The sequence below is a fragment of the Uloborus diversus genome, chromosome 1, assembly GCF_026930045.1.
Source record: "Uloborus diversus isolate 005 chromosome 1, Udiv.v.3.1, whole genome shotgun sequence".
Classification (NCBI taxonomy): Eukaryota; Metazoa; Arthropoda; class Arachnida; order Araneae; family Uloboridae; genus Uloborus; species Uloborus diversus.
This window is the reverse complement of record NC_072731.1, coordinates 114,287,144-114,303,348: the sequence shown is the minus strand read 5'-3', so window position 1 is coordinate 114,303,348 and position 16,205 is coordinate 114,287,144. Positions and strand designations below refer to the sequence as shown.

The window sequence follows — 16,205 nt, the reverse complement described above, 5'->3', positions numbered from 1 at the left end:
TGTTGAAAGGGTTATGAAACTGGTTAGTACATTTATATTTAGGGAAGAAGAAAGATATGAATTTACATGAAAAACTTTATACTCGCCATCATCAATGCTAAAACTGAGTCATAAGTCAAACTTCAAACTTGTGCTCAAAATATCTTCAAAATCATCAAGCAGTTGTAAATACATAAATAACGTGTCTGGGTGGATGGTAAGGGCAAGATGGAACACGAAATGCAGCCACGGGGATCTGGTGGATTCTGGGTTGTCAATGTAACAAAATGTAATTGCACTTCCAAAAGGAGTTGTATGATTCCCATATATTGTGAAGAAATATATAACTAATTGAACTACAAAATAGAAATGCTGCCAAGGGGGGTTGTGGGGGTGCTACCCCTCCCCCCCCCCCCATTTTTCAGAAGTGGGGCCGCCTATTTAATTTTAGCGATGCAAAAAACGAAGATAACGGGAAACTCTTCGTTGTTTTAAAAAAAATATAATAATTACAACTGAACAATTGAAATAATAGTGACAAAAACCATTTTTTCTGTAAAATTTGAATAGAAAATGTAGTCTTAAAATACAATTTAAGAACATCCATGAAACTCTTTTATTAAGATAATCTAAGTAAGGGCCACGGAAATGTATGCTTCAAACATTTTTAGCGCAAAAAAAAAGCATTCAGATGAACTAGGCCGTATTCAAAATGAACTAGGCCGCAGAGTGGGTAGGTCTGGCTAGTCGGAAACGATGGGCTCGGCTCAAATTAAAGTATTGTGCATAGAGTAAAATTAGTATAATGGAAGGGAGGAACCGGCGACAAAACTAACATGGTGCACGCTTTGTCTCTCAGCGGCCCAAGTTATACAAAACCATGGTTCTTCAGTTAAAAAAAAAAGATAAATAAATAGGATAGCTTTAATGGGGCCACCGAAACTTTCCAGTGTGTAATTGTTTTGATGAAAAATATGTCCTGCAAATCATTGTTAAGTGGAGAAAAATGTATGGGGTCGCCGAAATATATTTCAAATAGAAAAAACAAAAACAAAAAACAGTTAATGCAGAGAGAGATTCAAAGTATTGCAATGAATACTCACACTAGACGTTCTAAGTTCCGGGTTCGAATCCCGGCTCGGGCATGGACGTACTTTCTCTCTCCTGTCCTTGTCCTTTCTTTGTGTGAATGTGTTGTGAATGGTTGCCTACCCTATAAACGGATTCTTATGGCATGTGTGTATTATAGAAGTCGGACTTCACACCAAATTACGGTACATTTGGGAAAAGTGAAGTAGCGCAACCCAAATTGCCAACGTCGCTGGCACACGACAACAACAACAACTAGACGTTCTAAATGTTTGAATGTAAATATTGTAAGTTTATCAAAGCTTGATTAAGTGTTTCAGGAGGCATATTTAAAATAAAATGAAGTGGAATAAAGACCTGAGGTATCGCAGAAAATTACTATATCAGTTCAAAATGTTAAAGGTTCTTTTTCTGGGGCCACAGACGCTTGTATTTCAAGGAAACAAAAATATTACGCTGGAAATTGAAAGTTTTACTATGGAAAATCCGAGCAAAAAATCGTTTTCGGCAAAGGAAACTTGAAAGTCATGCCACAATATTTTTATCAATAATTAACCTTTAAAATGAAGATAAGGATATAGCCAAACTGAGGGAAGAGCGGGGAACTCCAAACCTTTCTTTTTACGCCCTCAAAGCCAACCTGGAAGTGAGTTTTTAAAGCTTAGGTTTTGAAAAAATTCCGGGAAAACGTTCTCAAACCCCACCCCGGCCTAACGTCATTAAAGATGGCCTACACATGAGTATTTCAGACTGCAATTTCGAAAAACCATGAGAGTGCTCTCAACGTAACCCCCGATAAAAGCCCTCTCAATTACTCATTCATCATCATTCAAGATTGAATAAATTTCGCCCCTTTTGGACTTAAATTTGAAAAAACTCACTGAGGTCTCCCAAACCTGTCCTCTTCCTAATATTACCGAAGTTCCTCAAAAATTTCATTGTTTAAGGCTTCAATTCAGAAAATTTTTCGGGGGAGATCTCCCAAACTCCTAGTCCTCGAACAGTATTGAAAATCGCCTACAATTACGTTAATTGAATTTCAATTTTTCAATTTTGAAAATTTGCTAGGGGAGGACTCCGAATCTCTCCACCCATTAACATTACCAAAAATTTTCTAAAACTGCGCTTTCTACAGATCGAAAATTTTTCGACAGAATGCTCCTCTCTCTCTCTTTAGCAACACCATCGAAAAAGGTCTTAAATCTTGCTTTTAGTGGCTCAATTACGAAACATTTCTGGGCGCGGGACCCTTCAAAACGCCCCCCCCCCCTTTCGTTGAAAGTTGGCTTAAATTACGTTTTCGGAGCTTGAATTTCAAGAAACTGAAGGTGCACATTTTAACAAAAAGCCTAAAACCGCGTTTTTATGGCTTCAAATTCAAAATATTTCGGGGGGATGCCCCCCGCATCTCTCTTCTCCTTAATATTACCATACATCGTCTAAAACTGCATTTTTCGAACTACAATTTACAAAATTTTTCCGTGGGAGCGCCCACGGACCCCTCTTTATCTGTCACAGTCAGAAAAAATCCACAATTGCGTGCTTGGAGTTTGAATTTTGGAAAATTATCGGGGGATGACCCCGATTCTCCTCCTCCCCTAACATCACCATAAATTGTCTAAAGCTGCGTTTTTTAAATAACAATCTTGAAAAATTCGCGGGGGAGAACCCCCGGACCCCCTCTTTCTCCTGAACATAATCATCAGTTGTAACGTACAATTCTGTTTTGAGAACTTAAATTTAGAAAAATTATCGGGAGAGGCTTTCCTGGACCTCCTCTCCCCTTCCTATCCAACTTAAAATATAGTCTAAAACTGTGTTTTGTATCTTCAATTTTTAAAAAATTCCAGGAGGTAATTCTCTGACACCCTCTATTTCTGATTGAATATTATCCTTTAATATGGCTATCCCTACTAAATCAGAAGCTGAATCTTCTCTCTCTCTCTTTCTGTATATTGGAACATGCGTTTGAAACAATTAAGGGACCGCCAAATGCGTAAAAGAGATTTTGGACCTCGCTACGGCCCTGATACTGCCATGTGCAAAAAGAGCTTTTAATTTTTTTTTTTTTTTTTTTTTTTGAAAAATAACAGTCGATTTTTGTTTTCATTTAAAGAAACTTCACGGTTTATGTGTGAACTAAAAACTGTAAAGTATTGTAACTAATCATAAAGACACGCGAAAAGAGTGTTATAGGGAAGCATTTGAAAGGTATTAGAGCAAAAGTTTTAAACGTTTGTTTTTTTACTTTTTTTGAAAAAAAAAAGAACTGATGTGTGCATTACATGATTTCCTTTTACGCCAATTCATTGATAAATGCGTTGGAGTAAGCAAAGAAACGCTTTAAATATTTTTACCCCAAGTTTGTTGCAAACTGAAGCAAAAAAACGTTTAATGCAGATTAATTTTCCCATTATTGGACATTTTAATGTGATTCAATGATTAACTCTCTAAATGTAGCCAATAGTGGCCAAAATGAAACCAGATTAAAAAACTGCCAAATGTGTCGCCAAGTTGGCGAAAAAACTTTTCGATCAAAAGCTTAGAGACAGATCGCCAAGTGTTTGCCAAATTATAACACCACTTGAGTTTGCATTAAAATTAACAATTATCCCCCCCCCCCACCCCAAAGAGGAGTACAAGCCCCCTTTGAAACATCCGATTGCAACCAAAAGGTGCACAACTACACCCCACTAGGAGTCTACGCACCAAATTTCAACTTTCTAGAACATAGAGGTTTTTGAGAGGTAAGTTGTGTTTTCCCGGTAGTTAAAACAGCTTTCCCAAATCTTCAAACATGCAGTTTTATGACATACCCTAATATTCAGTGCTGTGTTGGGATAAATATTTGCGAAAATGCAATTTTTTTAGGATAACTGATTGACAGAGATAGATTGACAGACGTTTAGATGATAAAAAGGTCAATTTAGAGTACCGTTTCCAGCTTTATCTTTAAAAGCAGAAATTTATTCTAAATAAAAGTTGCTTTGAACCAATTGCATTAAACTAGTGTTATTTTTACAACGATAGATGAAACATTTCAAGGAATTGCTTCCTCCCCCCCCCCCCCCCTTCAGAACTTCCAATACCTAACATCTAATAAACAAGCCACACACAATGTGTCCTACACACACAGCAGGGCTGCGTTCGGAAACGATCCACCGGTTACACCGCGTGGTTAGCCCGGTGTGGTTATGACGTATTTGGAATTTCTCTAGGAATTCCGGTAGAACAGCTGTGTTTCCGAACGCTCGTGGTTAAACCGCGGTAGTTCTAGTTCAGCAGCAAACGACACTCCAATCAAAGCTAACTTTCATGAAAAGGCAAGTCACGTGCGTTACGATCAAAACATGAAACACGACCGGATTGGCCAACACAGACTTTGTGACGTTTGTGATCTCGCTAACCGCTTCCAGACAGCGGTGCCACAGGTTGCTACCAAGTCGACCGCCAGAAAACAACCGCAGTGTTTCCGAACGCGGTTAAGTGACGTCACCGGTTCCACCGCAAGCGTTTCCGAACGCTTGCGGTTGCACCGAGGCGACCGATCCGCGTTTCCGAATGCACCCCAAGTGTTCTTAAACTCTACCGTTTATACGTCACCGTTTGAAAGATTAAAATTTTCTCATCCATTTCTTTTATGCGCTATATACTGATATTGTGGACACTGCGTTGCACTCCTCGTCTCTCTCTCGACGGCTCCCACTTTAGGAACCCCTGATTAACAACATAAAGTGGGTACCGAACATGATCAGACAAAGTGTCAATCAATAACATCAATGCTCGGGCCACGGTTTCAGTCCAAGCAGCAGATCGAGTTTGTGGTTTAGGAAAAGGTCATTATTAAAAATATTAGCATACAAATCTGAAGAAGGGTGAGGGGGTGGCATAAGTGATTTGGGCACAAATAGCAGGTTTTGGACTCTCCCACGCTATTTTCTCGCAAAACGCAGTTTTAGGATATATTAGGTTGCATTTAGGTGATGGGGGAGTCATGAACCCTATCACTCACTTGGATCCGCACTTGGGCCCATATTTGGGACTGGGCCAAGTTTTATAGGTTAAACCCTCTCATTACAGAAAAAATAACAAAAAGAAAAATGAAGAAAATGTTCGTTTTCCTTAAGTTAATTTTATTGTTAATGCTTGCTCAAAGAGCTCTTTTTTAAATACTGTTTTGTATAATTTTCGGCAATTTGCGATTATTCCTTCTTTTTAAACAGTTACAGGCTCCATTAAAAAAAAAAGTATTTACCGACTGAAATCGTATATTTGAAAGCTATGGACGAAGAAATCGCCGGAAGTTCTGATTACTAAGTATCCATTGCAGAAATATTGCTTCTTATAAAGAGGTATGTTACCGAAGCCGCAAAAATTTGCTTATTATACCGTAAAAAACGGCTACTTTGGCCCTAGGGTCCTTCTTTGGCCCAAATGGAGAAAAAGATACAACGTCCTCTGTCAACCTTCAGGGCGCAATTTTTTCAACGTATTTTGGCAGAGCATCCCCAAGCACTCAATTATGTGTGCCAAGCAGTTCTATACCTCTGCTCAAGAAGCAACACTATTGATTCTGCGTTCCTTGTGCTAAAATGTGCCTTCATAACCTCTCAGACTTCTCCATGTAGAAGCAGTTCTACATTAGCTAAGAGTTTTTTAAGTAGTACCTATTTATGCGCTCTATTTAATACTCTATGCCGTTGTGTAGTTGTACTTCTCATTTCTGTTTAGGTTTTTTTTTTTTTTTTTTTTTAAATTTTACAACGATAACATATCTCTTAACCTAAAAATTGCGGCCAAATTTAGCCCAGCATAAAAAAATCCACCAGAGAGATTTGGAAAATTAAGGAATAGCTAAAATTAAGAATCTAAACAGGAAAATCGCAAGAGAAAACCTGGAATTCTCAGCAACGGCTAAAGAGCGAGATTACAGACTCAATTCAACAAGGCTCAGTTACATGGCTCTCATTATTGAAGATGAAGAGGAATTAAAAGTTACAGGAGGTTTAGAAAAAGGTTTACCCAGTTGCATCTACTTCTTACAAATAGTGTTAAATTTGTTGGAAAGTTTACGGATTTTATTATTGTAGAATAGAATGAGCTCAGATTTCCAAAGATAGCTATTCATGCGAGAGAAGAAAGAGCGAATTTTGAGAGCATGGAGCGCACCAAAACGTTTTGGAAGTGACCGAAATTTAAGATCCTTTGTTTTACGAATGCTGTTATCTTAATAAAATTATTCAACCTCCAAAACTGATGAAAAGATGACTGCTCTCCATCAATAATTTCTGAGACAATAAGTAGGTATGCACACATATATTTTTTTTTTTTTTTTTAAATTCCTTAAAATAAATATGTGTGACTCAAACCTCTTGTAAAAAATGTATTTTTATTTCAAAAAAATAGTTTTTCCAATGAAAAGCTATTGTAACGGATTCAGTGCGACTTCCACTTTCTTGAAATGAAGACACAGTTCTTGATAAAAACACAGGAAATTTATTTACACTATGTACAGGAAAAATCGTCAACAACTGCTAAATTATTCATCAGCAATTAAGCAATTATCACACAACACCGTAAACTCAACGTTTACACACGCATTTACTTCCAAATACGAAAACAACACAGCGAAATGCCTCGCAATAAACAGAGCAAATACGCTCTCAGTTCGAAATCTCAATCGAAACTCACTTTTTATCCATCGCTAACGGTTTAAATACACACCGAAAAGAAATCTCTCAAATATTCCACACGCTTCTGGAACATAGTAGACCGTTATCAAATTTTATCAATGAACAAAAAGGAAATGGGGGGATCGTATACTTTAGCCATATGAAAAGGGGTTGTATATTCATTCCGGGAAACTATTTACAGGTTACGTTACTACAATAATTACTATTTACAGGATTTGTAACATTGCCCCCTTCCTAAGGACTGCACGTCCCGGGCAGTACAATCCCCAGAAAGGGTGCCAAACTTCTATCACAAGTTTACAAATATACACATTAATTAATAACCAATAATGCATAGGAAACACAATAATAACAAGAAATATTACTAAACATTAAAAGCAAAAATTATCTACAACTTTTATGTTATCAACCATGGTTGTTTACGTAATACTCATGAACTATGGCCATAGTATGGGGCTAACCGATCATAATGTACAACCCTAGGTTTTGCATTAGGTGATTTTGGGATCCTCATTACGACGTCATTTAGTCGGTTAAGGACTTTGTAGGGTCCATCCCAATGCGACTGCAATTTGGGTGACAGACCTTTCCGTCGGATGGGATTCCATAACCAAACCTTGTCGCCTTCGTTGAATTCATGTCCAGTAGACCTTGTGTCGTATCGGGTCTTCATCTTCTCCGCCGCGATGTTGATTCGCTCTCGTGCGAAGTTATGAACGTCTTCCAACCGGGCCTGGAGATCCTGGATGTACTCCTCAGGCGATGCAGGCGCATCCGGAGGACGACCGAAGACGAGATCACAAGGTAGCCGAAGCTCTCGTCCGAAGAGCATCTGAGATGGGGCATATCCGGTAGTCTCGTGGACAGCACTGCGGTAGGCCAGCAGGAACAAAGGTAGCTTCTTGTCCCAATCCTGTTGATTTCTGGAGACCATAAGTGAGAGATTATTCAGGATTGTGCGGTTAAATCTCTCCACCATACCGTCCGATTGTGGGTGTAGTGGTGTTGTCCTAGTTTTCTCAATTCCGAGAATTTGACATAGGCCCTTAAACACAGCAGAGATGAAATTCCTCCCTTGATCGGAATGAATCTGCAAAGGTGTATCTCGAGATCCAATGTTGGACTAGAGTCTTTGCTACGGTGGTAGCCTCTTGATCTGGAATGGGATATGCTTCCGGCCATTTGGTGAAGTAGTCGATGGAAACAAGAATGTATTTGTTCCCATCAGCAGTTCTTGGTAGAGGACCCAGGATGTCGATCCCAATTCGTTCGAAAGGAGCTCCAACGTTGTACAGATGCAGCTTCCCTCTGCTTCTTTTCTTCGGTCCTTTACGAGCAGAACAGGCGTCACAAGAATGGCACCACTTCTCCACGTCATCCTTCGCCTTGCTCCAGAAGAAGCGCTCCCGAACTTTATTGAGGGTTTTCAATACACCAAAATATCCTCCAGTCGCACTACTATGTATTTCTTTCAGAACATCTGAAATCCTTGATCGGGGAAGTAGTAACTGCCACCTAGACGTTTTGCCGTCATCAGATTCCCATTTTCGGTACAGTACGCCGTTCCGTAAATGGAGTTAATTCCATAAAGCCCAGTATCTTTTTGTTGCAGGACTAAAGATGGAAACGTCCTGCCAGCTAGGTCGCCGACTGTCACTCTCCATGAACTCCAAAATTGGTTTTATGTCGGGGTCTTCAAATTGATCTTTTCGAACTTGGTCGTCACTCCATGGATCAGGTTCTGAAGATGTTGGAGTCACTGTCACCTGATAGGCAGTAGGGCTAGTCGTTCCATACTGTTTCTCGATTCGGGAACAATAATTGCAGTTCTCTGGACAGGGTCTCCTTGATAAAGCGTCTGCATTACCGTGAGACAACCCTTTTCGGTGCTTGATCTCCATGTCATATTCCTGGAGCCGCTGTATCCACCTGGCTATCTAGCCTTCTGGATTCCTGAAGTTCAAAAGCCAAGTTAACGAGGCATGATCTGTCCGAAGCAGAAACTTTCGGCCGTAGAGGTAATGATGGAAGTGTTCTACAGCTTTCACTATGGCCATTAACTCCTTTCTGGTGACGCAGTAATTTCGCTCCGACTTTGATAAGCATTTGCTCCAGTAAGCGATGACATGTTCATTGCCGTCAATTTCTTGGGATAAAACAGCTCCGATGCCCTCGTGGCTCGCATCAGTGTCCAGGATGAAGGATTTTTCAGGCTGAGGGTTGGCGAGGATAGGCGTTGATGTTAAAGCCTCCTTCAGTCGTAGAAATGCATCTTCGCATTCTTTGGACCATTCAAACTTTTGCTTACTCTCCGTCAGCTTATGCAAAGGTCGTGCAATGTTGGAAAAACCCTTTACAAACTTCCTGTAGTACGTGCAGAGCCCCAGGAAACTTCGCAGCTGATGGATGTTTTCGGGACGACTCCAACTCTTGACCGCAGATACCTTTTCTGGATCGGTTTGTACACCTTCAGAAGAGATGATGTGACCAAGGTAGTTCACTTCCCGGCGGAACAAATTACATTTGGACGGGCTTAACTTCAGATTGGCTTCCTTAAGCTTTTGCAGCACCTTCCTAAGGTTTGCCAGATGTTCTTCGAAACTGCGTCCCACGATGATGATATCGTCTAAGTAGACCAGACAGGATTCGTAGGAAAGTCCTCTTAACACTGTCTCCATAAGACGCTCGAACGTAGCTGGTGCATTGCAGAGGCCGAAGGGCATCACTTTAAACTGCCATAAGCTATGTCCAGTTGTAAACGCTGTCTTCTCTCGGTCATCAGGGTGTATCTCAACCTGCCAGTAGCCGCTCTTCAAGTCCAGGGTCGAAAACCACTTGTGTCCGGAAAGAGTGCCCAAGGTGTCGTCTATCCGTGGAAGAGGGTAGCTGTCTTTCTTGGTGATTTCATTCAGCCGTCGGTAATCGACACAAAATCTGGTGGAGCCATCTTTCTTTCGGACCAAGACGATGGGAGAGGCCCAAGGACTGGATAACGGTTCGATTACATCATTCTCCTTCATCTCTTTCAGGAGGGTCTCAACCTCTTCCTTCTTGGCGAACGGTAGTCGTCTTGGATGCTGTTTAATAGGGGGGTGTTCTCCAGTGTAGATCCTATGTTGCGTTAAATTCGTACGGCCAACATCCTCCGATGTAGATGAAAACAGATGCTTGAAGTCATCCACCAATTGTTCCGCAGCAGTTCTTTGATCTTTCGATAAGGGTGCACTCCCAATTAACTTCGATGTCAAGGACTCCGAAGACACAGTCTCGTGGGAATTGATTCTTCTAATGATGCAGTTTACTGGAGTACAAGTTGCCAGCACTTCACCTTTCCGGATATTCCTTGGCCTTTCACTCACGTTGACGACTCGCACAGGAATTACATCTTTAGAAAGGTCCACCAGCGTAGATGCTACCAGCACTCCTTTTGGGCTATTGCTTAAGTTGGGGTATTCAATGAGTCCAAATCGAAAACTATTGCTTTCTTCAATGGAGCCAGGTATTAATGATTCTGACCTTGAGGGAATTGATAAATATGTTTGGGCTATTATTTGATGAGCGGATTTTACTTCACTTTCTGCGGGGAAAACGGCTATGTCTTCTCTCATCGAGTGCAGCTCATTTGTCTTGAAGTCGAGGATGAAGTCATACTTCTTTAAAAAGTCCAATCCGAGAATGAAGGGGTCTGTGATAGCAGCAACGAATGCCGTATGATGGTAAGTGGCATTTCCAAACACAATTTCTAAGTTTACTTTACCTTCAATCTCGATCTTGTCACCTGTCACAGTTTGGAGGGTAACGCAGGGCGGCGTCCATAGAATGTTGAGTCCAAATTGACAAGCCACATCTGTTCTAATGATTGTAACATTGGCTCCAGTGTCAATAATCAGTTCGCAGGGAAACCTGTTTACGTATGCGTAAACAAACAGTCCATTACTGCCGCCACTCGTCGATGAAATCTGGAAAACTTTAAGATGGGGCTCATTCAATTTGGCGACCTCCGCCCCGCGAGATTGCCATGGCTTAGTTTTCCTGGACCTGAGAGGGAGAGGTGCTCTTCCCTCCGGTTTCTTGGCGAGCTTCACAATTTCTTCGCAAGTGACCCTCGCCGCCACATTTCCAGCACTTAAGTGGTTGTCGATTTTGGTCCTTGGGAGCCGAAATCCTTTTGAGGGTTCCTGCAATTTCTTTTATTTGCTTTTCCAATTCAGCAAAGCGTGACGAAATCGGATCAGGCTCATCAGTTTTCACGCCGCGGATTGAATGGCGATCCTTGCGGGTTGCTTGCTGGGCGGCCTCCAACTTCATCGCATACACAACAGCAGAATTCAGGTCTTTGACATCCGCCATCCGTAGAGCTTTCTGGATTTCCGGATCTCGAACCCCGTCGATGTAGTAGTTGAGTGCCAGGTTGTCTCGAACATCCGCAGGACAGTCGCAAAAAGCAAGATGAGACAGTCTCTCGACGTCAGCCGCTAGCTCTTACAGGGTTTCCCCGGTTTTCTGGAAACGGGACTTCAACTGGAGTCGGCTGAAATCTTTCTGGCACTTCTCACCGAAGCGAAGCTCCAACGCAGATGTGAGGGCGGCGAAATCCAGGCGCTGGCTGTCCGGAAGGGTCTGGAGAATGTCCGCTGCGTCACCTCTCAGGGATGCTGCAAGATGACAGGCCTTGGTAGCAGAGTCCCATCCGTTCGCTTCCGCCACTATCATGAATTGGGTCTTGTACATCTGCCACGAACTTTTCCCATCAAATGTGGCCAGTTTAATGGACGGTCGAGCAACAGATGTGGGAGCGCCAAACTGTACAGAGCTGCTTTCCGCGGTCGCCAATCTCCTTTGCACGTCCTTAATTATTTCTTCCTTAAATGAAGTCAATTTCTTGTCTTCTTCTTCCAACTTATTTTCCATATTGGCTATGCGCTCTTCCACAGTATCAAATTTTTCTTCCAGAGCATCGACTTTATCTCCCATGGCGAGTTAGTTGATTCTCCATCATGGTTTTCATTGACGTTAGGTCACTTTTCATTTCATCGTGAATTGTAGTAATTTTAGCAGTTAAATCACTATTTAACAGTTCTTGGTTAGTCGCTAATTCATTTTTCAATTGTTCTTGATTTGCAGTAAAACTTGCAGTCAAATCACTTTTCACAGAGGTGATTGCGTCAAGAAGTTGTTTTAATTGTTCATCCATTGCGCGAGTAATCATCATAAAAACAAAGTCCAAATTTAAAAAGTCTTTATGAAAAAAATGTCCAAAGTCACACTTACTCCAAGAAAGTCCAGAAGTAGCCCCACGTTGGGCGCCAAATTGTAACGGATTCGGTGCGACTTCCACTTTCTTGAAATGAAGACACAGTTCTTGATAAAAACACAGGAAATTTATTTACACTATGTACAGGAAAGATCGTCAACAACTGCTAAATTATTCATCAGCAATTAAGCAATTATCACACAACACCGTAAACTCAACGTTTACACACGCATTTACTTCCAAATACGAAAACAACACAGCGAAATGCCTCGCAATAAACAGAGCAAATACGCTCTCAGTTCGAAATCTCAATCGAAACTCACTTTTTATCCATCGCTAACGGTTTATATACACACCGAAAAGAAATCTCTCAAATATTCCACACGCTTCTGGAACATAGTAGACCGTTATCAAATTTTATCAATGAACAAAAAGGAAATAGGGGGTTGGTATACTTTAGCCATATGAAAAGGGGTTGTATATTCATTACGGGAAACTATTTACAGGTTACGTTACTACAATAATTACTATTTACAGGATTTGTAACACTATTTATTTGAAGATGCGTGTTTCCAATGAACACGCGTCTTTATTTGGCTCTAGTTAGTTCTACAATGATTTTAAATAAGGAAAAACACTTTAGGCCAAAGTAACCCAAACGCAAGGGTAACATTGGCCCAAATAAAAAACAAGAATAAAGGGTAAAAATACTAGGAAATAAACTGATCACTATTCAAAAATTAAATTGATAGATCCCTAGTTTGGTAAAACAAGTTTCCACAGCTTGGAAATATGAATAGTTACAAAATATTTGTGTGAGAAAAAAATGAGAAAAGTTCCAAAATCTGAGCCAAATTAGCCCGTGCGTACGGTACTGAATTTACGCACCATTTCGAGCTCTACAAGAGGTATTTTCGCCCTTTCCAAGAATACTTAACTGACCTTTTGAGGTTTGAACGTCAAGTCCGTCACTGACGCAAAAATAAGAACTTTTTATTGCAACTAAAATTAAGTGTACAGCTAAGAGTTTTTGTTCAAAATTTTGAAACTTTGAGGCCATTCTTCTCACAAAAGATATTGTTTGATTTGAAGAAAAAAAAAATCTTCTGTTATTTCCATGAGGATTGCCCATTTTTCGCAGGTATTACATTTTGTTCCGGAAAAAAAAAATGGATGCGAAACGAGGCACTATAGGGCACAACCAATACCATCGCAGGCGGTTAGTACTTTATTGTTTATTGTTGTAATGTGTTTAACTTATACTTCACAGTATGATCGTCATGCATGAGTTAAATGGTTTTTATTTCAGGAATCAAAATGTACTTTCGTCATGATTCTGGTAGCTTGTTATTGGCTCTTCGAACCTGTTCCAGTAGCGGTCACGGCCTTGCTTCCAGTCGTGCTGTTCCCGACTCTAGGAATTGTCAGTTCGACAGAAATATGCACAAACTACATAAAGGTAAGAGAGATTTAGACATTTGTAAGGGAAAATGTTGAAATCCTTTTTGTGGAAATTTAAATCAAGATTATTCAAAATAACAAAGGGGCAAATCAAACCTGATAGCGTTGTAATGCTGTGATAAGTATCAGTGTATAGCCTTCAAAGTAATGCATACCATTAAGAAGAGATAAAATGGAGAGAGTGAAAAGACTTTCACTCGTGAACAAAGATGCCAAGTCACGTGATAACTTTTAAAGCAAAGCATTGGAAGAAATCAGGTTTCTTTTGCTAGTTTCACGCAAAACATGTCAGCCATTCGTCGTAGTTCGTCGTAGTGAGGCGAAGAAACCAAGTCACATGACTTGGTTTCTTCGCCTCAGCTTTTACTAAGCAAATGATTGGACTTGCTGCCTTCATTTATAATTTCCTGCTTTAAGGTGCATACAACTGTTTCGAGAAATCCTGGGATGTCCTTTGTAGGACACTCAAACCTGTTTTTGTGCGGACTTTTCTTTTTTTTTTTTTTTTTCGGTGTATGAAAATTTCAATCAAAATGGGACTCAATTGACGAAATGATTTGTAAAACGTGTGCGAGGTAGGTATAGCCGCCACCCTCTTCCAAAGATTAAATTTATATTCCTTAATAAATATATCTTAACTGGTATCCGATTTCTGACGTTTAACAAGTATTACTAATGTATTTATTACTCATGTAGCAAATCAGTAAATTAAATGTATTTTGCTACGAAAATAGTTGAATTATTTAATTTAGTATTAAAAATCTTTTGCTAATAAATAACTTTATTTTAGTCATTAAAGTTATTTTTTTTTAATATTTCAGTTTTGAAATATATTTATTGTTCAATTCAAGGGGAATTGAAGATAAAAATCCTCCCCACCCCTCACCCCCTCCGACGATTCGGTTTATATTCCTTATTAAATATATCGTAACTGGTGTCCGATTTCTGAAGTTTGACAAGTATTCTAAATTAATATTTCATGACACCGTCAGTTAAATTTACAGTTATGGCACTACTAATTAACAGATTTCGTCTTTTTTTTTTTTTTTTTTTTTTGTGTACTATGCTCCCCGATTACTAGAAGACGCCTGGAACGATTAGGAAAATTCTTTTTCTTTTTGAAACGGTGTATTTCTCCCTGTCGTCTAATGGTCAGCAAGATTGGGTATGATGGATTCAAGAGAAATCGAGGGAACTCTTCAAAATGTTGCGCTTTGTTGTTCGTAAATTCATAGCGTGTCACTTAGTGAAACGATTTTTTTGGGTTTTTTTTGTTTAATGGATACCGGTAGTCTAACTGAGGTCCCAAACCTTTGCTTCACCATATTTGTTCTTTAGAAAAGAGTTATGGAAAAAAACAGTAAATCTCATTTAATTCCCTTATTAAATGAGTAAATATGAAAACAATTATTAAAGAAAGTGCCCCATAAAACAAAGGTACTTTGTTTACTCAATGCTAAAGAAAGTACCATAAAACATTAATATTAATCAGGGGTGTCTACTTAGAGGCTGGGGAGGAGGGTGTTTTGAGGGAAGGGCCGTCGAGAAGGGGGGGGCAAGCCTATGCATTGCGTAGGGGCCCGTGAGAGATTGAGGGGTCCGCGAAGCGGGTCTAAGAAAAGGAAAATAATTTCCAGCTCCCTATTTTTTAGAAAATTTTTTAGTTTGAAGGAACTCTTTTTCCTACAGTTTCCACAGAAGTGAGGTAAGTGAAAGTGATCAAGTTCGAAGTGAGAATTCAATTTGTCCTTCTTCATAATCCCCTATCGACTCCATCAACCAAAAATGAATAAGATTTTTTTTTCTTTGCGTGAATTCAAAGGCTAAAAAAACGTTTCTTTTTGAAAGCTAAGCAGAACTTTAGTAAAATGAACAAGAGGCAAAAAAATAAAAAAAAATAAAAAAGACTAAAAATAAGCGCTTGTATTTTCAGCGTTCGAAACTCAAAACATAGGCGGAGCAGTTCGAAGAAAAAATTTCAAAATATGCATTGCTTTGAGTTTTAAATTACGTGATACAAACGAAAACTAATTCTGGTGTTGTTTCTAGAGTAAAAACGGTCGCCCAATGGGGAGCATTTTGAAAGAAGCATTCCTCATAAAAGTGTATAGAACGTCCTTACATGTCTAAAAGGGGAACTCATATGTCACTGTATTGATTAGAATCAGTGCTGGATTTACCCATAAACTTAGCATATATAGGTCCCCCGCTTCTTTGGGGGCACCCAATTCATCTCTTTCTCACTGTCGATTAATATCAGCAACTTATCGAACCAAGAGCAGTTTTTATTTTGCACTGCCTTCATTTGCAAAAGAGTGAAAGTTTAAAAAAGTTTTTGTTATACTATTTTTTCTTGATGTTTTTGTATTTACAATATCCAATCACCCCGTATAAAGCCTCAAATTGCAGAAGTTTTTAATGTGTTTTTCAAAGATTTTCCCGGGGAAAAATCCTCGGACCCCCTAAAAATGGAATTATTCTACCCTGAACTCAAAGAAGATTCCTGCATCACTCTCTTGATACCCCTCCTTCTAAAAGGTTAAACTAAAGAAATAGACAGCGGATTTTTTTAACATACACATGGACGAAAAAACATATAGTGGGGGGACAAAAACTTAAAAAATGACGTATTTTGGTGTTGACGTAAAGTCGTCCGAGCTACAAGAAGGGTCCCCATAACTGAAATAACGTAGGACCCCGTTAAGTCTAAACCCTGCCCGGTAGCAGAT

General features: G+C 39.7%; 1 protein-coding gene across 1 annotated transcript in view; it reads left to right on the top strand.

Moving 5' to 3' along the window:
* LOC129217346 (Na(+)/citrate cotransporter-like) overlaps positions 1-16,205 on the top strand; it is a 54,469-nt gene that overhangs the window by 5,727 nt on the left and 32,537 nt on the right. Inside the window, exon 2 of the mRNA XM_054851633.1 lies at positions 13,325-13,474. Coding sequence (XP_054707608.1) covers positions 13,325-13,474 — 150 coding nt within the window. The remainder of the gene's footprint in view (positions 1-13,324; positions 13,475-16,205) is intronic.